The sequence below is a fragment of the Rhinoraja longicauda genome, chromosome 4, assembly GCF_053455715.1.
Source record: "Rhinoraja longicauda isolate Sanriku21f chromosome 4, sRhiLon1.1, whole genome shotgun sequence".
Classification (NCBI taxonomy): Eukaryota; Metazoa; Chordata; class Chondrichthyes; order Rajiformes; family Arhynchobatidae; genus Rhinoraja; species Rhinoraja longicauda.
The window spans coordinates 49,898,431-49,923,320 of record NC_135956.1 but is presented as its reverse complement, the minus strand read 5'-3'; the positions used below and the strand labels follow the sequence as shown (position 1 = coordinate 49,923,320).

Genomic DNA, 24,890 nt, shown 5'->3' with positions numbered 1-24,890 from the left:
CATTGTATTTTTAATTAGTGTTTTGGAATATACCTCGAGTTACCAACTCTAGGAAAATATACTCCTGGAGAATTCAGACAAACAATGTTTCCAATTGCTCCACCCACAGGTTCACACCAGTGCCAATCCTTAGAGGCTCAGTCTGGTAAACAGATAGACACCTTGTTACTTGATTGGATGATGTTTGATTGCTCATCAAACAGTCCCCTAATTATTCAATAATTAATAAACAAAACAAATAGAATGAAATAAGCACTCAGTATGTTGAATATGGAAAAATGTGAATCATAGTAACTTATCCACTTTAGACTCTGAATTTCACAATTCAGTTTTATTGTTATATACATGACAGATCCACCACTGATTTTCTAGCAACTGAACTTTAATCTGGACAAAATTACAAGAGCACACTTGAAATCCCCTCCAGTAGTCCCCCACCGAAAACGAGATACCTAGGCTGGGTGAGACGGCTGATCTCGACCTCATTGGGACTTCTGTGGCCGGACTTCCAATCGGAACACCGGCCCGATCAGAGCCCACGGATCCATTCCCATAGCCAATGTCCAAGGCTTACTTTGCAGCCCAGTGTCTTGATCCCCGGTGGCCTAGGTGGACAATTCCGGTACTGTTCGACTCCTCTCAGAGGCCGTGACCTCTGTTGGTCCGGCAAAACCAATAATCCACAAGGCTTTTCAACCAAGGGTGCCGAAAAATCGGTGGTGGACCTGTACTAACTGCTTTTAATGCATTCAATAGTGGACAACATTCCACCCCATTGTTTTGTACCAAAATGCACTACTGTGTTATGTTTCTCCAGAGATATCTGTAGTATTGCCTCACAGATAAATACCCAATTAGACAGCACCTTCCAAGCTCATGACATCTATGAGCTAGAAGGACACGGAGAGCAAAAGTATGGGGACACCACCACTTGGAAGTTACCCTTCCAACCACACACCATCCTGACTTGGAAATTTATCGCCGTTTCTTCACTGTTGCCGAGTCAGATTCCTCCTTCCCCGAGAACAGTATATGTATACCCACACCTCTAGGACAGCAGCAGTTCAAGGAGGCAGCTCACCACTTCTCAAGGATAACTAGGGATAGGCAATTAAATGCTGGCTCTGCCTTCAAATCCCACACCCCTTGGATGACTGAAAAAAATAGTTCAGGAGGGTTTAAAACTCAGATTAAACCTGTATTTGCAATAACTCTACCACTATCATATTATTGTCTTGTGAATTTACATCCATTGTTCGGTTCCATTGTCCATGCCTGACAGATCTGTCATCATCTGGATGTGCCTTGCTAGGAAAACATCTGTTCCAAAGCACCTAATTTTCAGTGGATTAAATATCCAGATTTAATGAGGGAAAGGCCATGGAGTGATTACATGCAAGCTCCTATCTAATATTTGACCTTACTGAAGCATTTACCAGGAGCTCTAACTGCTTTTGCCTCAAAATATGTTGGCATCTGTCCAATCAATCCAGACTGAAAAATTACAATCCACAGGGAAATACCCCTTGCTCTGAGTCATTTGTAGAAGGAAAAAACAACCTCCCATTTCCCTCTCCCCTCCCACCCCCACACAACACACGCGCACACACACACACACACACACACACACACACACACACACACACACACACACACACAAATACACGTGCACACGAGTTGACATTATCTAGATTTTATGCAAAAAAATTGCTGTTAACTAGATTTTATGCAAAAAAAAAATCACCGCAAAGATGCCAAGATCAGAATGCTCATCAGACCTAACGTCAAAAGGCTGTGAAGTGGCCGTGTACAGTGATGTTCAGTTGATAGCTCCCAGTTTAACAGGTTTCCACAGGCAGCTGTGGAATTTGTAAATCGTGCCAGCATCAGGGAAACCCTCCAAAATAATAACCTTAAAAGAGGATCCTCCTACTCAGGTCATGCTCATGACTCATAAATTCTAACACTGCCACTGTTAGGGAATAGGTATTTGAAAGATAGCCATAAAATATGAACTTTTTTCGCAAAATACGCTTGGAGACTTCAGCCTAACAAAAGAAAAATGCTTTTGCTATGAGAAACTTTTTCCTTGTTCAAACTCAATCACCATTATAACCAGATCTGAGGAGTTCAGGCAAGGATGAGATTAACCCCTGACAGAATTCATTTGTGTGCAATACACCTTTTAAAAAAAAATAGTCTTGCTACCTGCTCATGGCTGGTTGCTTTGTAAGGATCCAGTTCAACAATGCTACAGATGAGACTGAATGGGATTTGAATAGATTTGCACAATTTGTGTGGATTGTTCATCTGCAAGCTGTATTTTTGAAGATTTTTTCTTTAGATATTATGATTAAAGAAGAAGTCCAGCATGCATAGGAAGGAACTGCAGATGCTGGTTTAAACCGAAGATAGACACAAAATGCTAGAGTAACTCAGCGGGACAGGCAGGTCTGGAGAGAAGGAATGGGTGACGTTTCGGGTCGAGACCCTTCAGTCTGAAGAAGGGTCTTGACCCGAAACGTCATGCATTCCTTCTCTCGAGAGATGCTGCCTGTCCCGCTGAGTTACTCCAGCATTTTGCGTAGATCTGCATGAGTGTTCTGTGAAGGTGTCAGTCAGGTGGAATGTCACAATCACAGTCTCTATCAATCAGCAAAGAAAGTGGATTTGACCAATTTCCAGAATGATAGAAAACTATCCTTGCTGGAGAAGAAACCCAAACAAAATAGACAAAGTCATACAGCACAGAAACAGGCCCTTCAGCCCACTTGTCCATGTCAACCCAGGATGCCCCATCTACATAGGTCCCTCCTGGCCATGTTTAGCCAATATCTCTCATATTCCTCTGGCATTTATTTTGAGAGGGCTAGAATATAAAAGCAGGGATGTAATGCTGAGGCTTTATAAGACACAGGTCAGACCACATTTGGAGTATTGTGTGCAGTTTTGGGCCCCATATCTGAGGATGGAGAGGGTCCAGAGGAGGTTTACAAAATGATCCCAAGGATGATTGGGTTGACAAATGAGCATTTGTTGGCACTGGAACTGTTCTCGCTAGAGTTTAGAAGGATGAGGGGGGACCTCATTGAAACTTACTGAATAGTTAAAGGCCTGGATAGAGTGGATGTGGAGAGGATGTTTCCACTAGTGGGAGAATCTAGGACCAGAGGGCATAGCCTCAGAATAAAAGGACATACCTTCAGAAAGAAGATGCGGAGAAATTTATTTAGTCAGAGGGTGGTGAATCTGTGGAATTCATTACCACAGATGGCTGTGGAGGCCAAATCATTGGATATTTTTAAAGTGGAGATTGACAGATTCTTGACTAGTATGGGTGTCAAAGGTTTTGGGGAGAAGGCACGAGAATGGGGTTGAGAAAGATAGATCAGGCATGATTGAATGGTGGAGTAGATTAAAAGGGCCGGATGGCCTAATTCTGCTCCTATGACATGAACATGAAATCTTTACTATCCATATACTATCAACCACTCACACTAGTTCTATATTATCCTACCTTCACATACACTCCCTAAACATGAGAGACAATTTGCAGAGGCCAATTAACCTACAACCACACATCAGGAAACTTGAGCACCCGGTAGGAAATCCATGTGGTCACAGGGAGAACTTTCAAACTCCACACACCCAAGGTCAGAATTGACCCCGGGTCTCTAGCGCTGTGAGGCAGCAGCTCTACCAGCTGCCCGACTTTGCCGCCTTACTTACTGTAACACTTGGTGGTAGGATTACCACTGGCTGACATGGTTTGGAAAAACATCCCTTTGGCCTTTTGCACAAGAGGAACATTAATGTTTTTGGTGTCACCTTAGTCTCAGTATTAGCACTTCTACCAGATGTCATGAGTTCAATATTCACTCCAAGTAAAGCAGAGCATCATTTAGGCTGACATGTCAACAGAGCAATGAAGTGTTGCTGCTGGAGATACTATCTTTGGGTGCGGCCTTAAATCAAGGTCCTCTCTGCTGGATTCTTAAATCCCATGCTAGTCAAGAAGGCAGCTAATTTCATCAAAAACCCCACACCATCCTGGCCATGCTCTCTTCTTGCTGCTCATCATCATCGGCGGTCACTGGAAGCGAGTATGACTATCCTCTTTAGGATGCCTGTGCATGTCTTTGTTTAACGTGGGGGGACTGGTGCACAGACAGCCACCACACGGGCCTTGACAGATCTGGGTCAGGATCCAGTGGCATGCAGTCCAAGACGACCAGAAACCCTTTTCTACTGCAGCCTTCATCTGCCTTCCCATTCGTTGTGACGTTCCACTAAAGTCAACCATCATCCTTCGCCTGTTCCACCGTTGAGGTCTTGGTTGGATTGCCCATTGTCAGGGACCTCCCCCTCGACCTTACTGCCATGGGTGACCCTACCAGGAACATAGCTCCAGACTGCATCGCTCTCAGGATCTCAGGACCACACAAGCTTCTCCATCATGACAAGGTGATAATCCATGGAGCTACTGCTGACATCAGGAAGAAGGTACAGGAGCCTGTACCTATGGAGGTAAAAGGATGGTTGATGCTTTGAATCGCGATCCTGCATCAGGTCTTGACCCAAATGTTAACTATCTCACTCCCTCCACAGCTGCTGCTTGACCCTCTGAGTTCCTTCCAGCAGTTTATATTTTGAGTGACACATCAAAGGTATTTTCTTGAATATAAAATACTTGTGATGGACTGAAATGATGAAAGGTGCTGTCTGGATCATTTTTTTCCTTTAGTCTATGCGCGGTATAGATTTATGCAGAATAACTTTCCAAAGCCAGCACTTCACATAAATGCAAAATTAATACAACTTGGGACTAAAGATTCACATTCAAAGCAAATAACTCAGAAAAAAATATTTGCTGAAAGGGAGCAGGGATCAAGCCTTGAACAATTGTACAGTTAAAATTGCCTTGTGTTTTATTCAGAAGTACAGAAACCTACAAATCCAAAACAGATACGTAAGCTAAATGGCAATGATAGACTATTCAAACAGCAGCTGTGTAAATAGAATTTCCTGGTCATTTCTGATAATGTGCTTAGGTCCTTAATCAGCTGCATAAAACCCTGTATCCCGATTAGATCTTGAGGTCTTTGTTGGAATATTTGTAGCTAATTCATATAACCTGGTTTCATTTTTTTTCTATGAGCAATAAATCGGCACTTTACTTAAATACTGTTGACCTGTCTTGTATTGGTAATGCTGAACATACAATATGGTAACATATGTACAATGTACTATACTTCCGAAAGTCGGCCCCAATTAAATTAATGGGGCTACATTTCAGAAGAGGAGTCCCAATCCCAGCTGCTAGCTGTTCGGCATTACTGATCCAAGGATGAATTTTGCTCTGTTACACAAAAGCTTTCTTATGTCCAATCAAGCAAAAAATAAAACTAGGAAAATAAATTGCTCAGTCAAAATATTTAAAAAAATGTAAAATATAAATGTTGGTAATTGGTGATAATGTGTTAAATAAAATAAATTATTAAAGCAACAAGGGCAATATTAGCTCAAATTTCAAGTAAAGGGATAGCATACATCAACACTTATGTCTTCCTATTAAGGACAGGAGACGTCAGGCATATTTCAACTTACCTGCTGCTTTTTCCACAAAGATGACTTTTGACTCTGCAAGGAAGTTGTGGCCGTTTAAAATCATCACCTTTCCACCAGGCACGGGAAACCTGTCAATGCTTTGCTTTTCTACCAGTGGCAACTCCTGGGCAGACCTTTGGGCTGAAAGCAAAGGAAGCCATGAGCAATAATGCACAGGAGACAATGAATTTCTTCAGCATGAGTTTCATGTTGGGTAAATTTATTTAATCATTTTATTAATTTTCACCATTGTGGCACGTCGAAAGAGGCCCGAAATAAAGGCGAGGAGCCGGGTATTTCAGGAGGTTTGGTTTTATTACAGTTATCAGACCGGTCAAGTCTGCTGGAATGACTTCGCGCCCAAAACCTCGTCCTTATATCCGTAGCCAAAGACCGCCCCCCCTGGACCGGTCCATTCCCGTGCCGAGGGATCGGTAGTGGTATGGCCAGACCCTTGGGAGCCGCCACACTATTCCTATTTGCCCTTGAGAAGTGGGGTGATGCCTTCACCTTGAACCTTGCAGTTCTTCTGACTGAGGTGCTTCGACGGTGCTGTAGGGTAGAGGGTTCCACAATATAAACACAGCAATGATGAAGAGCTGGTGATATATTTCAGGATGATGTGTGATTTGAGATTTGGAAGGTAACCCCACGTATTAGCTGCTCTTATACTACTTGGTGGGCTTTGAGGATGTTTTTGGATTAGTGTGGACAACTAACTGTAGGGAATTTCATAGATGACACATGCTATACCCACTGTGTGCCAGTGGTGGAAGAAATTAGTGTATAGCACAGTTAATGGAATATCATCGTAGTCAGTATGTGGGCTTAGGAGGGAAATATGGATCAGCCATGATTGAATGGCAGAGTAGACTTGATGGGCCGAATGGCCTAATTCTGCTCCTATCACTTATGAACTTGCTTATGAACTTATTCTTGACATGAACTACATAGACTGTATGCTACATTGTTGTACTGTGGCTAATTGTGATTCAAAGCTGGGAGAGAAAGGTTAAAATTCCAGCAATATAAATCTCAATCTATTGCATTTCCAGTTGACAACCTGGTCCTGAAAATGGAGGTAGAGTGTCACACTGTCATTTTATGATGACACCCGAACCCTTAACTTAGAAATTATTTGCAGGCATTTTTAAACATCCTCTTAATGCTTAAAATCACTCAACAGTTAATTGAGAATGGAAAGACCGTGTACATTTTTGATGGGCTTTTATAAATCATTTGTAATCTTCCTCAAGCCAACAATGCAAAAATTGACTTGAATCAAATGATTAAAAATCTCCCTTCAACAACTGCAAACTTTCCTGGCAAAAGTGCTCACCATCAGGAGTTTCTGCAATAGTAAGAGATTGCCCAAAATCAAAAACAGAAGCACAGAAATATTCAACATTTTATTATTCTCATCTGCTCCAAGATTTGGTTCATTGATTTGATAATAAGGTAGAAATTCTGCACTGGTCTCCTGCCATAATTCAATAGAGAGTCTAAAAAAACCTTCATAAAGTCTCAACTCAGCTCGAGCAATTCTTAAATTCATCTACAGTAATATGACCAACATGGATGTGATTTTAGATGTGATATTTCACACTGTATTATTTTGCTAGACAGACTCCGACAGGATTTGAGAGTGGAATTTGAATTGCTCAGGACTTATTTAAAAATTGGATAGGTAGAAGCCTCTATGTTGTGTATAATAATGTGCTATTTCAGAAAGAGATCGAGACAGCAGTGATTAAAAGTGTGGTTTACATTACTAATGTTTTTGGCGACATTGCATACAGTGGCTGGAGTGGGGCGTTGCCTGGTGAATGCAAGAACAAAACAAGAGTGTAAAATATCACAGGGTTAACTGCACCAGATGTTGAAGTATTGTACCAACAGCCAGGAGACCTGGCTAAAATTAGAATCAATGGCAGGTCAATACCAAAGACCACCCACAATGCACGTGACTGAATCCAGTTAACCTCCGTGTACACTGCTAAACACTGCACTCCTTGCTAAATGTTAGGGAAGCTAATGTGCGATTGACGAATGTGGAGGAGTCACTGTGGTGGATGTTCATGTTAAAATGTATTTTGTGTGTCCTGTTGCTTTTTACTCTTATGACTATGGCAAATGAAGTTCCTCGTATGTTGCAAAACATACTTGGCTAATAAAGTATTATTGTGATTGTGATTGTGATTGTGATTAAAATGGCAATGAAATATAGAACTGTGCAAAATTAACTGCAAAGAGTTACACCACTTCCCATCATGTGGTAACAAAAAATGGCTACTGAGACTAATCGCACTTGGTCCATGGCTCTTTCAGTTATGGCACAGTAGGTACACACCAGTGGTTCTTTTTAAATGTGATAGTTTCTGCCTCAAAGACACTTTCAGGCATTGAGCTCCAGACTTCAAATACTTATTGCAGAAAACCTCTTCCTTAACACTCTTTTCAACCTTCTATAAATCACCTCTTGATCTTGGTCACTCTGCTGAGGGAAACCACTGCCCCCTATTCTCCTTACCTAGGCCTCCCATAGTCTGATACATCCCTCGGAAGATCTTGACTCACAGATAAAAGCTTCATCCTTACATTGTTACGGCTGAGTAAAACTGTTTTTATTTATATAATCAAAAAAATTATTCAATTATTAAAAATAATATTTACAATACCTTAAAACAAAACAGAACCCACCACCATAATACAAGACAAACAAATATACTAAATAAACCACTATACAACTATGTTACAATCCTTGTCAAGAATGCATTCAACCCCCCCGCGGTGCCCAACGGTCCCGGAAATCCTCCAGGGTGCCCGCGGACAGCGCGTAGTCCCTCTCCAACACCACCCGGGCGCGGATATAACCCCGGAAAAGGGGTAGGCAGCTGGCTCAGGTAGAGCCCTCTTCCGCCTGGCACCGTGAGTCGTGGATGGCCAGTTTGGCCAGGCCCAGGAGCAACCCAACCAGGACATCTTCGGCCCTACCCTCTCCCCTACGCACAGGGTGTCCAAAGATGAGGATGGTGGGTGAAAAGTGCAGCCAAAAGGCAAGGAGCAGCCCCTTTAGGTATTGGAACAGGGGCAGCAACCTCACACGCTCCATGTACACGTGGTTCACAGCCCGCAAAAGTGGCAGGTGGCTGGCGAGTCTGTGAACCGCGTGAGGAACAGGTTGCAGTAGACTCCTATGTGCAATACCCTCCACCCCAGGTCCCCGGTGGAGAGGGGCAGAATCCCTGTGTAGAGGGACCCCCACCGCGGGGCCCCCTCGCGACCGGAAGGCAACACCGACCGCCACTTAGTGTCCGGATGGTGGACCAGGGCGAGGAAGTACAGGGTGTGGAGGAGGAGCCCAATGAGTAAAACTGTTGGCAGGAGACAAACTAATCTAAAGGCTAACAAGAATTATGCAGGTGCCTAAAATCTGAAATAAAAAGAGGAAATGCTGGACATGCTGAGCAGGTCAGGGTGCATCTGTGGAGAGGGAAACAGATTCAATGTACCAGGTGGCAGAACATACAGGAGTGAAAAATTAAGAATAATTTTTTTAATGGCATTGAAGTGGGGAGTGGGGAATGTGTGTGTGAGGGCCAGAGAACAAAGGGAATATTGAGGAGAGTGAGTGTTAGTGATATGCAGTTTGATTTCTCTACCTTGTTCCATACATCAGTTGGTTCCTTTTTATTCATTTGCGGATGTGCATATCACCTTCTTAGGGCAGCATTTACTGCTCGTGCCTAACAACCCTAAGATGGTAGTAGCGGGCTGTCAACCTCTTCAGTCTGTGTGACCAGGTTGCTGTCTCCATTCCAGTTCCATTATTTAGACCCAATGATGATGAGGAAACTGCAATATATTTCCAAGTCAGAAAAGCATGCTGTCCAGCTTCTAGCACGAGTCATACTGGATGATCTCTACCGAGGTCATAAGATCATAAGACATATGACCAGAATTAAGCCTTTTGCTCATCGAGTTTGCTGTGCCATTCAATTATGGCTGTTCTATCTTTCCCTCTTAATCCCATTCTCCTGCCTTATCCCCCTAAACTTTGACACCCTTACTAATCAAGAACTTATCAATGTCTGCTTTTAAAATATCCAATAATTTGGCCTTCACCACTCTCTATGGGCAGTAACTTCCACAGATTCACCACCCTCTGGCTAAGAAATTCCTCCTCATCTCCAATAATGGATTTTAGTAGAGTTATAATGGAACACATTTTTAATTTTCTTGGATAATCCTACCTCTCCAAATAAAATGGGATGAATGACTTTAGAAGGGCTACAATGGTTTAGCTTTTTCCATTTTCCCCAGATAATGCCATCCTTCTGATGAAGATGGGATAATTGACTTTAGCATAATTGTGATGGGATTTCTTGCCATTCTTCCCCATCCTGAATGTTACCATGTTGGATAGTGTCCGTGTATGTCTATCAATTTGATGTGGCACACAATCAAATAATCGTCAATCACACACTCTCTACCTCACGTGAGTGGAATATCCAATTTAGAATTTCACATTGACAACGAGGAACAATATCAACAAAACAATTACCATCGCTCTGATGAGCCATGATTTTAAATAAAAACTAAAGAGCTGTGTGGTGCTTAAATGACTATTTTGTTCCCACGAAGTTTTGTCTCTAACTGTAACTTTAATATATATAGACATTCAATTTCTCTCACTTATGTAATCTCAAAGACATATGGTAAATAAATGTGGCACAGTGGTTTTTTGGGTTCTTGGGTACTTGGATCCTGCAAGATGACTCTGTAAGCCATCTGGAGGAAGTGGCAACGTTGTAATTCTCACTGCACGCAATTAAACAGTGTGTAATAAAAGTATGCAGGTGTTTTAATCTCTTCTCTACCATTAGTGTAAGAAAAAAATCAAACACAGCTATGAATTATGGTTGTCAAAACACAGCCTTTTCCTACTCAAACTCTATGGAGTTCTGAATGTCTGTGGCTCTTTGTGAGATAGAACTGTGCAAGCTCTAAACTCCTAGTGGTGAAAGAGCAAGGCAAGTCAAAAAGCTACAAAGAATTGTTCTTGTATTCTTTCTGCTAGTGATTGGAGCCGAGAGTGTATTTGTGCATAAATACGAGGGTTTGTAAGTGTCTTTTGCTATCTGTGCTAGCATGTGTGTGTGAGCAAGCATTTCCATTTGTGCATGTCTATGTTCCATTTTTGTGCATGTGTTTTTTCCAAATATGTATGTGTACTTGCATGCATGTATATGTGCACGTACACCCAGGCGAGTGTATTTGTGTCTACTTCTCAATGCTCTTCTCATGATCTTACCTAACTATTCCAAAAAGTAATTCATGTGAAGCTTCATAATATGATCCCGCTGGAAAGTATGAGTATGTCTCATTCTCCCATTGGAAAGGCAAGCTCAAAGAGTGGGCAAAGAGGTCAGTCAGTGCTGGCGCATTGTTGCCATATCTGTTCAGAGCCACAGGCATGGCTTTCAGTGGGTGCATCAGTTTCACCCTATCAGGCTTGGTGCAGCTATTACAATACGTAGCATGAATAACTTTTTGGTATCATTGGTTAATGTCATGAGAAGACCAATGACAACTAGCTACACATAAACACAAACACACAAGCACGCACACAGAGTAACAAACAATTTGCACATACAAAACAGTCACATACATAAATAGAAACACACACACAAGCACATGGGGCAACAGACACCGTTGCAAGTTCACACACACATGTACACGCACACCTAACATGCACATAAACGCATATACACATTAAGATGCCCAAGCATACATGGATTTGCATATGCATAGATACCTTTGTGCACATAATATGCACAATCAGCCATGCATTCTCATATATACATGTCAAAAGTGACACCAAAACACTACATCTATTAGATTGTGCTTGTCGGGTTGATTGCATTCATCGGAACAGGGTGGACCCCATCACAGACCCCACAGTGAAACCACCAGGATTTGACCTCCATCGCAAGCTATGGCTATCCCTGAACAGGATCCACACCCTCCATGCAAGAACAGCCCCTCACCTGCACAAGTGGGGGATGACAGACAGCCTTGCTTGCAACTGAGGATATCCAGACCAGACCATCCCACACATCATGAATGACTAATCGCTGAGGCTTTTCCCTAGTGGCATCAAGGCCATCCACCCAGCAACTGATGCTGCCCTGGCCTGGATGTCTACCCTTGACCTACAACTTTAGGCTGTGCACGCCATACACAAGAAGAAGAAGATATATACATGTGCATAAATGTGCACACATACGCCACAAATGATCAGGCCTAGACCTTTTCCCCTGTGACTGAGTGGAATTTCAATAGAACAGTCTCAAACCCTTGAAAAATGGCCATTCAAGTCACATTTGGGCAATTCTGCTGGCTTTGGATGATTAGTTATCTCTACTTCTCTCTTAGGTGCTGCTAAGGATTTCTAGGACTAACTATTTCTCTCTGCTAAAATTAAGGTGGGTGATTGGAGAATCTCTATGGAGTTTCCAGATATTAATATACTTCATTTGGCAAAATCATAAAGTGAATGATACTTACAGCACTCAATGGGATTTGACGAAGCCTGCAGAGAGACAGTTCGACCACTGGGTTGTGGGACATGGACACGGAAGACCAGCCTTACTCTTGTGTTCTTCCTTCCAATGTCGGTCTCACCTTTCCTCAGCTCAATATCAGAATTTCGAAGTTTCAGTATCCCAGCACAATCGATGCTGTTGGAGACAGGAAACATTTTCTGTTATGATCCTAGAGACTGTTATATCCAAACATTTTTTTCTTTCACTAAAATAAATACAATGGAATCTGAATTATTTTTCTCATGATTGTAACATTCAAATATGTGTGCATAGATGTAAATATTGCAGCTTTATTCATGCTTTCAATTTCTTTTGATACAAAGTCAGCTCGCAATATAAAATGTGTGTGTCTCCATATTTTCACACATTTCAGAATATTGCACATTTCACTCCTATTCTATCCTTAACTGAAGCCCTTTTGTCTCCTTTTCACCTCTAGCCTTTGTCACTCCCTCCACCCATTTGCCAATCACACCCCTCACCTGTATCCACCCATCACTTGACAGGCTTTACCTTACTGCCATCTCTCTTTTCCAGCTTCCACCTCCCCCCCCCCCCCCCCCCCCACCACTCCATCAGTCGAAAGGAGGGTCCCAACCCAAAAGGGTCCATCTGTCCATTTCCCTCCACAGATGCTACGGACCCGCTGAGTTCCTCCAGCAGTTTGGGGTTTTTTTTACTAACAGGACTACTCAGGCTGAACACTGGTGCCATTTCAATTTCTATTGGAAGCTGTGAACTGAATATTTTTGACATGGTGTGTGTTTAGAGGAGACTCACTTTGCTCTCATGTTGTTTTCTGGCAGCAGAGGGATCTCCAGCACCTTGGTGTTGCTGATGATGCTTTCATGGCTGGTGGTAGAAACCGTCTTGCCGGTGATTCGATGGACCTGGTAGAAGGCATGTGGTCTCAGCAGGCGATCGTCTGCTGTCCCAATGAACAGCTGCAAAGTGAGGGGTTCACTTTCCATATAACCATGGAGCTGGCAATAAAACAGAAAAGAAAACATTATTCAACATCAAGCATTAAAGACCAATTAATTCTTTTAAATATAAAACTCAGAGCCAAGAGCAGGCAAGAAAATTACTGGCAGGTGCGATGAACCATTTTTGCAGTAACAAAATATGAAAGTATATATAATGTACTCCACATTAAAGGTAATTTCTCCACATTCTGTTCTTTAAGGTGGTTATGGAACTACTCGCTAAAGATCTGAAACAGGATTTTGAAGGTTGACTTCACAATTATTTTCTGAAGGTTCTGCTTTCATATTCCTTTCAATAGGTGGATAAAAAAACATGTTGCTCACCTGATCTCAAAGTCGTACAGCACAGAAACAGGCTCTTCAGCCCACTGACTTTATGTCAACCATCAACCATACATTTACAGCAATGCTGCATTAGTTTTATTATTTCTTTAATCTCCCCGTATTCACATCAACTACCCTCACATTCTACCATTCACGTACACACTAGTGGCAATTTAGGATGCCTCATTAATCTACCAACCTACATGTTTTTAGAATATGAGGGGTAACTGGATCAATCGAGGAAATCCCTTGCAGTCACAGAGAGAAGGTACAAACTCCACACAGACAGCACTGAAGGTCACGACTGAACCCAGGTCTCTGGCGCAATAATGTAATGGCTCTACCAGCTGCACCACTGTGATGATCTTGGGCAGTGGAGGTCTATGACGCACATGTTCTAATTTTCTAAAGAACAGTCCAACAATTGTGCCCTGTACACCCACAATAAACAAATCACGGATTGAAAAGCTGAAATATTTACTGTGCAGGAATCAAAATGCTCATTACAAGTTCATTCGTGTGTGGCAGTCATTGCCGGCAAAGGGCAGAATTTGTTGCCCGTCCCTACTTGTCCTTGGGAAAATGGATGTGAACTTTCTTCTGGAACTTAGTCCATGTACTGAAGATGCTCACCACAGTACTGTTGGATAAGGAGGTCCAGGATGCTGTCTCAGTGACAGAGAAGGAACAATAATGTCAGGATGGTGGGCACTTTGTGTGGGCCTGTATTCTAATGCACCAAGAGGTCGTGAGAGGAATAGATCGGGTAGATGCAGAGTTTCTTGTAGAGTAGGGGAATCAAGGACTAAAGGACATCGGTTTAAAGTGAAAGGGAAAAAATTTAATAGGATAACTTTTTTACACAAAGGGTGGTGGGTGTATGGAACGGGCTGCCAGAGGAGGTGGTTGAGGCAGGGACTATCACAACGTTTAAGAAACAGTTAGACAAGTACATGGATAGGACAGATTAGGAGGGAATGGGCCAAGCGCAGGCAAATGGGACTAGTGTAGCTGGGACCACTTGGTCGGTATGAGCAAGTTGGGTCTGTTTCCATGCTATATGATGCTTTAAGAGCCCTGGGCATTAAAGATGGAGGAGGGAAGGGAGTGGTCACATAAACTTTGGCAACTCGCTGCAGATAATGTTAACTAGGAAGGGGAGACAGTAAATGAAACGCTCATGTTAATTGGCCCTCATCAACACTATTCATTACAATACTGTGGATGTACGGTTGCAGCATCAGGTGATTTTCTTTTGTTTTTTTCAATAATTCAATGATACTTTGTTGTCACATGTACCTCGGTACAGTTAAATGCTTTCTTTTGCATACAACCCGGTAAAATCATATAGCAGACCTCACCTATGCACTCCACAAGTGTCACCACGTTTTGGCGCCAACAAAGTTACAAAGGTTCACCATCCTATCAGTCAACAGTCCTATCTGCTGTCTGCCGCCGCACGTGGCAGCAGGCCTTTCAACTTATGGACAAAATCAACAGATGGACATTTATGAAAATGAAACCCATTCATACTTGGGATGTGTAGCAAGGAACTGCAGATGCTGGTTTACACCAAAGATAGACACAAAATGCTGGAGTAACTCAGTGTGACAGGCAGCATCTCTGGAGAGAAGGAATGGGTGAGGTTTCAGGACGAGACCCTTAACTCAGGTATGGTCAGTATACAGGGGTAAATTTCCCCAAGCTTTGATTCACGTCCCGGTGGTTGGCAGGGAATTGGTGCACCAGGTGTGAGCTCCGCATGCACAAACCATATTAGTGTATGATTTGGTGTAACTCTGTGCTTTGAAACTCTTGCCCAATTTTGTGAAGCTCCCCAGGAGATTAGAGTGGTCATTGCAACTCTCCGATGTTTAGGCAGACAAATCTAATAGAAAGTATGAATACTGCCATAACAAACAGTAGAAAATATTAAAAGACTATTGAAACATACAAGCAAGAAAAGAAATACTGTTAGGAGGAACCATTAGGAGGACAACAGCAAGAAAATAGAAGTGAAATTAGCAGTTATGCAAATGACATTTTAAATGCCTCAGTGGGAGATAGAACCTATCGCAGAAAAATAATCTTAGTTGAATACCCAAACCTCAAATTATTCTGTTCAGGTATAATGTAATGACTATGGAAGGGTTCAGGGGAAAGAAGGGGAAAGTCTTGTTCATAGATGAAACTATTGTTGAACTATTTGAAAGGTAAACAAAAAAATCTGGCAGCCATGGAAGCAGAGCGCTTGCAGTGTACACAAAGTAATTCAAATTTTCGGATTTGCATGACATATTGAAAAAATATATTGGTGTACTGTGTGCAACCGAGCCCAAAGGCTTCGTAAAGTTTGCAACGTGGAGCTATTTTGACAATTTGCTAGAGTATTCTGGACAATATTTGTCTCACAACAACGTCCACTAAAAAAATTACAGATTATTTGCCCTCTGTTTTCTTCAAAAAAGCAGTGTCAGCTGTAAAATGACGTTATAATGTTATTTCCCTCTCTCTCCGTCCCTCCCCCACTCTAGTTCTCCGACTAGTTTCAGTGTCCTTCTGATTAATTTTACTGATGGTATGCCTCCTTGTCACTTTCCCCTCAGCTAACAATGAACCATTCTACATTTTCTTATCAAAGTCTGCTTTGATCTTTCGTTTTCACACTTTACCCCTCCATATCTCTACACTACCTCTTCCCTGACTCTCAGTCTGAAGAAAGGTCTCAACGCAAAACCTGACCCATTCCTCTCCAGAGAGGCTGCCTGTCCCGCTAAGTTACTCCAGCATTTTGTGTCTAGCTTCGGTGTAAACCAGCATCTGCAGTTCCTTCCTACATTTTATTATGGTCCTTTTGGATTAAGGATTGTCGAACAACTCTTGGTTCCCAGATGCTACCACATGATTCAAGGAACATTGGAAGGCAGCTGGAGTTCTCAATTGCCTCAGTCAGAAGCACTAGAACCAAAAGACATGTCCAAATGCAACCTCCTCACAGTGATCAGGCACGACCGTCTCTAAGAACACAGGTTGCAAGTTTCACTGTGAATGCCACTTAAGTGAGTTGTTTGGAAAGTGACAAGTAATTGCTTCTGTTGATACCTGTGCAATGATACTCTACTAAACAACATAATACTTTGTCTTTTGCTCCCATTAGCAATGTTATTCATGAAACAGTAGTTGTAAAGCATTTGACTCTGTTGCCAAAATTCACTCCCATTGGCTTTATTGGCTCTTGGCCATGAGTTTCAATGGTTCCAAGGATGATAGATTTCAGTTACAAGGTTTGATGAGGGAAACAGAGGATTCTCACCTCTTATTTACCTATAACAACACAAAAAGGGGTATTTTGGCACATCAGATCCATACCACCTCTCTTCTTCCCGCTCCTTACTTCCCTGTGTGTCTGTAACTTATTTGTCCTCACCCTTACCCTTGAACACTCCTTTAAATATTTTTTACCAACACTAAATAGTCATTTACAGCTGTATATTAATCCACCAGCACAGCTTTGGGATGTGGGTGGAAACTGGAGCACATAGAGGAAACTCATGTGGACATGGTATTGGTATTGGTTTATTATTATTGTCAAGTGTACCAAGAAACAGAGAAAAACTTTGTTTTACATACTGTCCAGGCAGGTCATACCATACATGAGTGCATAGGGTAATGCAAAAGAGAAAATAAACAGAGTGCAGAATATAGTGTAACAGCTGCATGGAGGGTATGTAAAAGAGAGCACCCGAGGTCAGGATTGAACCTGAGATCCTGGAGCTGTGAAGCAGCCGACTGATGTCTGCCCACCATACCTTGGATTAAACCTTGCCGAGAGAAGCATACAAAGAATTGTACAAGATCTTGATAAACTTAGATACAATAAAATAGAGGGAACCAGTTCCCTTTAAATCAGTCTGAAGAAGGGTCCCGACCTGAAATGCGTCTGCCCATTTCACTCCACAGATTCCGCTGAATTCCTCCAGCACTTTGTCTTTTGCTCCTATTAGCAAATGTCTCAAGCACCAGGGAATGCCGCTTTAAATTTGGGTGAAGGGATACAAGTGGGAAGTGTTATGGGTGATGATCAGGAATTCACGGCTTTTAAATGATGGAAACGGAATCAATTGAGGGTCCAAAAAAAAGTAGAGGAGGAAAAAATATTTGCAAAGTTACAGAGAAACAGAAGGGACAATGGACTGTGAGTCAAGAGTCAAGAGTGTTTTATTGTTATATGTCCCAGAAAGGGCAATGAAATTCTTACTTGCAGCAGCACAACAGAATATTTAAACATAGTACACTGTAGAATTGTTCTGTAAAGATCAAGCACACATGATAAGACACATGGCCTTCCACACCAACACACCAACAATGATCTGAGTGTCTACCTATTCCAAAATAATTATAGACAAATCATCCTCTCTTTTTCTAGGCCTCCTACTGCTTCCTTTTAGTCAAGCCTGCTACAGCTTCATTCCAGTATGAAATGATTCAAAGCATCTGCATTCATTGCAGTTTTGTTTCAATTGGAAATTTCTACATTGGTGAAAGCCATCAAAAGAAACGAGGCAGTAAAACAACAAGTGAAGCAACCAGCCACAAGTGCCTTCAAGTTAGTGTTCTTTGAATAAATCTTCATTAACAAAAAACACAGCAAGTTGTCAGCAAATAAGCACTTACAAGGCACAATTTCTGTAGTGCAATTGCAACCAGTAAGAAACCCTGCTATCATTTCCCAACCACATAAACTCTCTTTGAAGAACAGCAGACTCAGCTCACAGCAGAAAACCGTTGATGTTGATTCAGTAGCCCCCAATACTAATCATTTGACAGTGACCCCACAAGCAAACCTATTGCCAGTGCACAATGCAACAAATATATAGCGAAATATTGTGGTGTACAGCTATTTCTAGACCATGATTTCTAGACCATCGACTCCACAGTCAAAAAGGCCCAACAGAGGATGTACTTACTGCGGCTACTGAAGAAACGCAATCTGCCACAGGCAATGATGGTCCAATTCTATACTGCTATCATTGAGTCCGTCCTCACCTTCTCCATCATGGGCTGGTTTGGCACAGCCACCAAGCACGACATCCGGAGGCTGCAACGGATCGTTCGCACAGCTGAGAAGGTTGTTGGGTGCAACCTTCCCCCCATTGACGAACTGTACACTGCAAGGGCCAGGAAGCAAGCGGGCAAGATAATCTCTGACCCCTCTCACCCTGGCCACAAACTCTTTGAAGCACTTCCCTCTGGAAGGCGACTCCGGACTGTCAAAGCAGCCACAACCAGACATAAAAACAGCTTTTTTTCCCACGAGTGTTGTATCCTTATTGTTTTGATGCGGTTATGCTTTATTCTTAATTGTTAACTGTATGTTTGTGTTGTCATTTGTGAGTGGAGCACCAAGCCACATTCCTTGTATATGCATACTTGGCCAATAAACTTATTCATTCATTCATTCATTATTTCAGATCCTTTGCAAATTCCACAACCTTATTATTGAGATTCATACTGTACATCTTCTAAATTTTCATCTCATCTTCTAGTTGATTAATTTCTAAGCACAATGAGATGGTGAAGTTCTCCATGGTTTTGTTCTCATGGACAAAATAAAATAGATGGGGTCACGAATTTCGGGTTGTTGTCCTATGCTCAATAACCTCCAACAACCATCCTCAGCCCTGTGGCACTTGCTCATGCAACCGTAGGGAGAGTAACACCACTCCTTTGAGCTTCTTCCTTTCCACCATCCAATGAGTCATACAAAGCCACCAGCAGAAGCATCAATTCAGATACAATGCTTACAATCCAAGTTCGTAAGTGATAGGAGCATAATTAGGCCATTCGGCCCATCTAGTCTACTCCTCCATTCAGCCATGATCTATCTTTCCCTCTCAACCCCATTCTGCTGCCTTCTCCCCATATCCCCCAACAACCATACTAATCAAGAATCTATCAATCTCTGTCTTAAAAATATCCATTGACTTGGCCAATCTAGTGCTCACAATTCAATTTCATCTGCGTTGGAGAAAACAAATGAAAATTGGGTGACACTTTGTAAAGCATCTGTATTCAGTCAACCAGGGAAATCCTGAACTTTGTTGCCTGCCACTTTAATTCAATATCCCACTCTGATCTCCTGTCTGTGGCCTCCTGCATTCTTATAATGAGGCTGTGTGCAAGATTGAGGAACAGCCATTCTGTTGGGTATGTTGTAACTTTTTGGATTCCATATCAAACTCCAAATCTTCAGGTAGCTCTCCTTCTCTAATATCAAAACCAATTAATTTTCCTTTTGGTCATCCATCTGTAATATTGGCTCAGTCTTTCTCCAATAGCAAGGCCTGATGTTGTGAGCTATAGTCTGCAGATGCAGGTTTTACATTCCTTTATTTGTGTTTTCTCCTTGCCTTTCTCCCTAATGGCCCCATTAACCATTTAAACAAATTACATCATCAATCGTTCATCTCTATGGCAACCAGGGCTCACCAGTGGTTCAATGGCTCTTTTATTGTCACGTGTACCAAAGTACAGTGAAATATATTTTTGGCATATAGATCCGTGAGATTATTGCCATACATGAAGACAATCTCCGATTAAGTACCCCATGCATAGAAACAGCCCACTGACTCCATATGCAATAGTTTTTAGTTTTTGCCCATATTTTAGACAGTCCAAGCTGCAGCTGGCCATAAATCCCTTTGCAGCCATCACCTAATTCGGATCGCCAGTGAGCCGACCTTCTCTCCTCTCCGGGTCTTCAGCCTTCATTGCCTGGGGGCAGGGTACCGGCCCTCTGACCAGCCTCTCTCCTCCATCAGGAGCGAGTGTGAGACGAGTCTCGGACCCACTCCAGGCGGATTCCCCCGGCTGTTCCGCGTCCAGATGCCGGTCTGGGTTTGGCAACCGCCCGCACGGCCCTCCGAGAGCTTCCACCGCATGGTCCTGTGTCTGGCATCGCCGGTGGCTCCTCAGATCTTTGTGGATGACAATGGTCGGGTTTGGCAACAGCCCGCCTGTCTAATGACGACCAGCCATGCGGCTCGCAAGTCAAGTATGACAAGCTGTGTGGATACTTCTCCTGAACTAAAATAGAGTTTTAGAATAAGGTGTTGCCTGCTAAGAAAACAAAGAGGAGTTTATTTTCTCAAAGCTTCATGCATGTGTGTAATTCTCCACTCCAAAGACAGAGTCAGCGAACATATTCAGTGATGAGGTAGACTGACTGTTGGATTACAAAGGAATCAAGGGCTGCAGAGGATAAGTGGAGCTGGAGCCAAGTTCAGATCAGCCACAATCTTATTGAACAGTACAGCAACCTTCAGGGGCCTTATGGGTGACTTCCCCTCCTATTTCTTATCTTCTGCTGGAAAACTCTGGTGTTTTGGCATCTGCTTTGAATCTCACAGGGACAGACACTACACTTTTGTGTGAACTTAACGGCTTTAAATAATGGAACAGTAACCGCTTGGAGTACTGCGATGGCACGGATCCATCATGTTCAAAAATATCCTAGATGTGGAGCTTTTCTCTGGACTGCACAGGCTTGAATTTGCAGTCAGCGGTGAAACACGACTGCACGTCACTTACCTCAATGAAAGCTCTGTGCAAAGATCTAGTGATTTCTGTGGTGGGAACAACTTCTTTCGCCGTGTCAGGTGATGTCTGACATCAATTCATGGTGATGGTTCAAGGGGATCTGTAGTGTTACTTCAAATGGAACAACCCCTCCCATCTATGTGGATGAGCAGCAAATAATATTGAAGAACCCTCACAGACAGTGAACCAGAGACAAAAAGAGCAGTCTTTAATTCACATTCTAATTGTACAGGACATTAAATAATAATTGGAATAAAAGGTAGAAGTTGAATTATCACAGTTATGAAGAAATGGTTAAGATCAGATCAGTTGTGATCTAAATGAATGCAAGATTAACCTCGAGGGTCTGCTGTTCTCCTGGCCTTATGCCATAAAAGACCAACATGTTCTGTTTCTGCACAACTGATTGTATTTTGTGCACTAACACAAATCAGCTTAATGGGTCCACACAATTATGATTTTGTAAACTTAAAAACTCACTTGCAACTAAGGGTAAACTTTTCACAGCATCCTTCAGCAAGACCAGTTTATAAATAACTTGAGTTTATGTCAGACAAGTGGTTTCCCTCACTTCCATTGGAGTTAGCTTCCAACAGTACACACTCTGGAGGCACCTTCAGATTCAGAATCAGACTAGTTTATTGTCATATACATCAGGGTGCAATGAAATTCCTTGTTCATATGAGCTTCATAAACAGTATACTGTAATAAGAGATACAACCAGTGCCTTTGCTGTGACGGTACGTGCATACCAGCACTTCGAAAACGTTAAAAACTAAATATTCAAATATTTAGAATGTTTAACATTACAAAAAAGGTTACTAAAGCTTATTAATTAAATTAGGCGGCCAGGCCGTTGAACAGCTTGAGCGACCTTTAGGATGACAATCCGCCATTGACACCCACAGCAGAGAACAATAAGCGTACTGGCACTTTGTTCCTACAAAAAAGCCAATGGATACAACAATAAGTACAACAATGCATGTAAACACTAGGATAGTACAGAGAATGGTGTGTTATCTGAAGTAGTGCAAAACAAAAATACTAAAGTGCAATAATGGAATAACAGAGGGAACTGGAGTCAAGTGCAAGAGCACGTGACAGCACCTTCGGGAAGGGTGTCTGAAAGCGGTGATGTGTTTCAGAGTCTGATAGAGTAGGGAAGAAGTTGTTCTTAATTTAGTCTGAAAGTCTAGGCTTTCAAGCTCCTATATCTACAACCAGAAGGTAGGAGTGAGAAAAGGGAATGGTCAGGGGGACAGGCATCTTTTACGATACTTCCTGACTTTAACAGGAAATGGGTGTCAACACCAAAACCTATCCCAATGCACTTCTAATATGCAACTACACATAAAAATAAAGAGAGGCAAACGAGTTCAATTTCTGCAATAAAATTATAGGTTTAATTCTGCACTCATGTCACATGGGGTGCATGGATGGTAGGAGGAAAAGGAGAGTAAAGGACATATTGCTCTATCCAATCTCATTTACAAGAAACATTTAGTCTTTTCCAGAGTAGACATATTTTGCTCGCTTTCACTTGCACAAAAGGTGGGGAGAGAGCACCTTATCACAACCCACTCACCAGAAATTTGCACTTTGAATAAAAATATCTGCAGGAAAACAAACTCCCTAAAATGCTATACCCTCCTATAGAATCTTTAAACAACACAATGGCTGCCATTGCCAATTCCCAATTTGAGGTCGCAGGCCTTCACCTTGAAAACAAAACTTCCGCCACCACCCTCTGCTTCGTACCATAAAGGCAACTCTGCAAGTTGTTAGCTTGCTCTCCCTGAATCCCATGCAATCTAGCCTTCCAGAGCAGCCTAGCATGTTGAACGTTATCAAAAGCCTTGCTGAACTCCAAGTAGAATATGTCTATGACAGGGCCTTGTTCAACCTTTTTGCTTACTTCTTCAAAGAACTCAATCAAAATTAGACACACACTCCCATGCACAAAACCATACTGACTATCCTCAATCAACCCCTGTCTTTCCAAATGCTTATGTATTATCCCTCAGAATGCTCTCCAGTAATTTCCCAATCAGAGACGTTAAGTTCGCATATTTTTCTTTATCGTCTTTAAATCCAGGCACAACATCACCCACCCTCCAGTCCTCCGGCATCTCACTGGTCTCTAATGATGATACATTTATCTTGGTCAGAATTCCTGCAATACACAAAATGTTAGAGTAACTCAGTGGGTCAGGCAGTATCTATGGAGAAGATGGAAAGATGACGTTTTGGGTCTTGACCCTTCTTCAGGCAAATTGTGGAGGGAATAAATCTGGAAGAGAGGAGGGGTAAGGCAAAGCATCGCAAGTAAAAGGTGAACACAGACAAGGGTGTTTTGATAGGGAGATGGTTGGATGGATAGGATCATTTTAGCAACAGAATAAAATGAGAAAAATGCATTCTCACTTTGATGGCACAGTGAAGTGACACATTGGAGTAATTGAGCTGCTGCTACACAGCTCCAGTGATCCAGGTTCCATCTTGACCTCTGGTGCTGTCTGTGCGGAGTTTGTGCATTCTACCTGTTACCTCACAGGTTTCCTCTGGGTGCTTTGGTTTCCTTTCACATCCAAAAGATGTGCAGGTTGATAGATTAATTGCCCACTGTCAATTGCCCCTGCTGCATGGGTGAGTGGTAGAAACTGGAAGGGATTTTAAGGAATGCAGGGGGAAATAAAATGGGATTAGTGTAAATGGGTGCAATGAACTGGTTGAGTCAAGGAGCTTGTTTCCATACCATTTGACTTAATGATATTCAAGAAATACTATTTAATTAGATAATGCATATTGCAGTATACTTTGTTAGACAAGGTGTATATTTCACTGGATTCAACAATTCATAAATTTTGAAGAACTAAACTACTTTTGTGCATCATTTACATTGAGTTGCTTTCTACTATATTAAATATTTCAAAACACTGCACAATTGGAGATAGGAACGACCTTGTGCCCAAGAAGCCAGGAATCATTAATTGGCAGGTACTGGTTCACAAACCGCAAGGTACCCCTACTAATTGCCGGAAGTGAAATCAGTCTCCAAAAAGTTTCAACTCCTGTTGTTATTTCATAAAAGCATCAGTTAACGCCAGACTTATTAGCAACAACGTGAGACATTGGCTGTTGCTGCGCATTTCATCTTGCAATTAGAGACCTTTTCTGCTTTTTTTAGTCGTAATTATGCTTTTACATGCAAAACTCAACCCTTTCGCCCCAATCATTCAACACAAGCAATAATCCCCATTTTTACATTCTGCATCAACATTGTGTTTTTCACTGACCTGTTGGAACCTCAATGCAGGGCACCCTGCCAGCACCAATATTATTTTAAAATCAGATAACAATTGGTTCCCTTGATCATTCATTTTGGTTCAATTAATGGCTCCAAAAACAAGAACTTTAGAGTAAGAGGCTGACAGAAAAGATTGAGTATAAGAGGTAATCATGAAAAGCTCACAATCAATATTTCTTTTTAAACATGAAACAGTGAGAATTATATATTCACTGAATGATGCAAAAGGACACCATGTACCCCAGTATGCCTAATCCAACTCCCTTCGACTTATCCAATTAATTCAACTTTGGTCTTTTCCCTTCAAATATGTTACCATCTTTCTTGACTATTACTGAATCTGCATACATCTTCCTGTTACCGTGCATACTGCAGATGATCAGATTTCACTTTCGCATCATGCATGTTTCTTTGGCAACTTTCTAAAAACAGTTTTCTCCATTGTAAAGTGTTAGTCTA

General features: G+C 42.0%; 1 protein-coding gene across 2 annotated transcripts in view; it reads right to left on the bottom strand.

The window, feature by feature from the left end:
* The window catches only part of nfatc1 (nuclear factor of activated T cells 1), a 204,182-nt gene that overhangs the window by 141,228 nt on the left and 38,064 nt on the right, over nt 1-24,890 (bottom strand). For both annotated transcript variants that reach the window (XM_078398631.1, XM_078398632.1), the window contains exons 4-6: nt 12,996-13,198; nt 12,178-12,350; nt 5,608-5,748 (exon numbers count right to left, since the gene is read on the bottom strand). In XM_078398631.1, the coding sequence (XP_078254757.1) occupies nt 5,608-5,748; nt 12,178-12,350; nt 12,996-13,198 (517 nt within the window). The remainder of the gene's footprint in view (nt 1-5,607; nt 5,749-12,177; nt 12,351-12,995; nt 13,199-24,890) is intronic.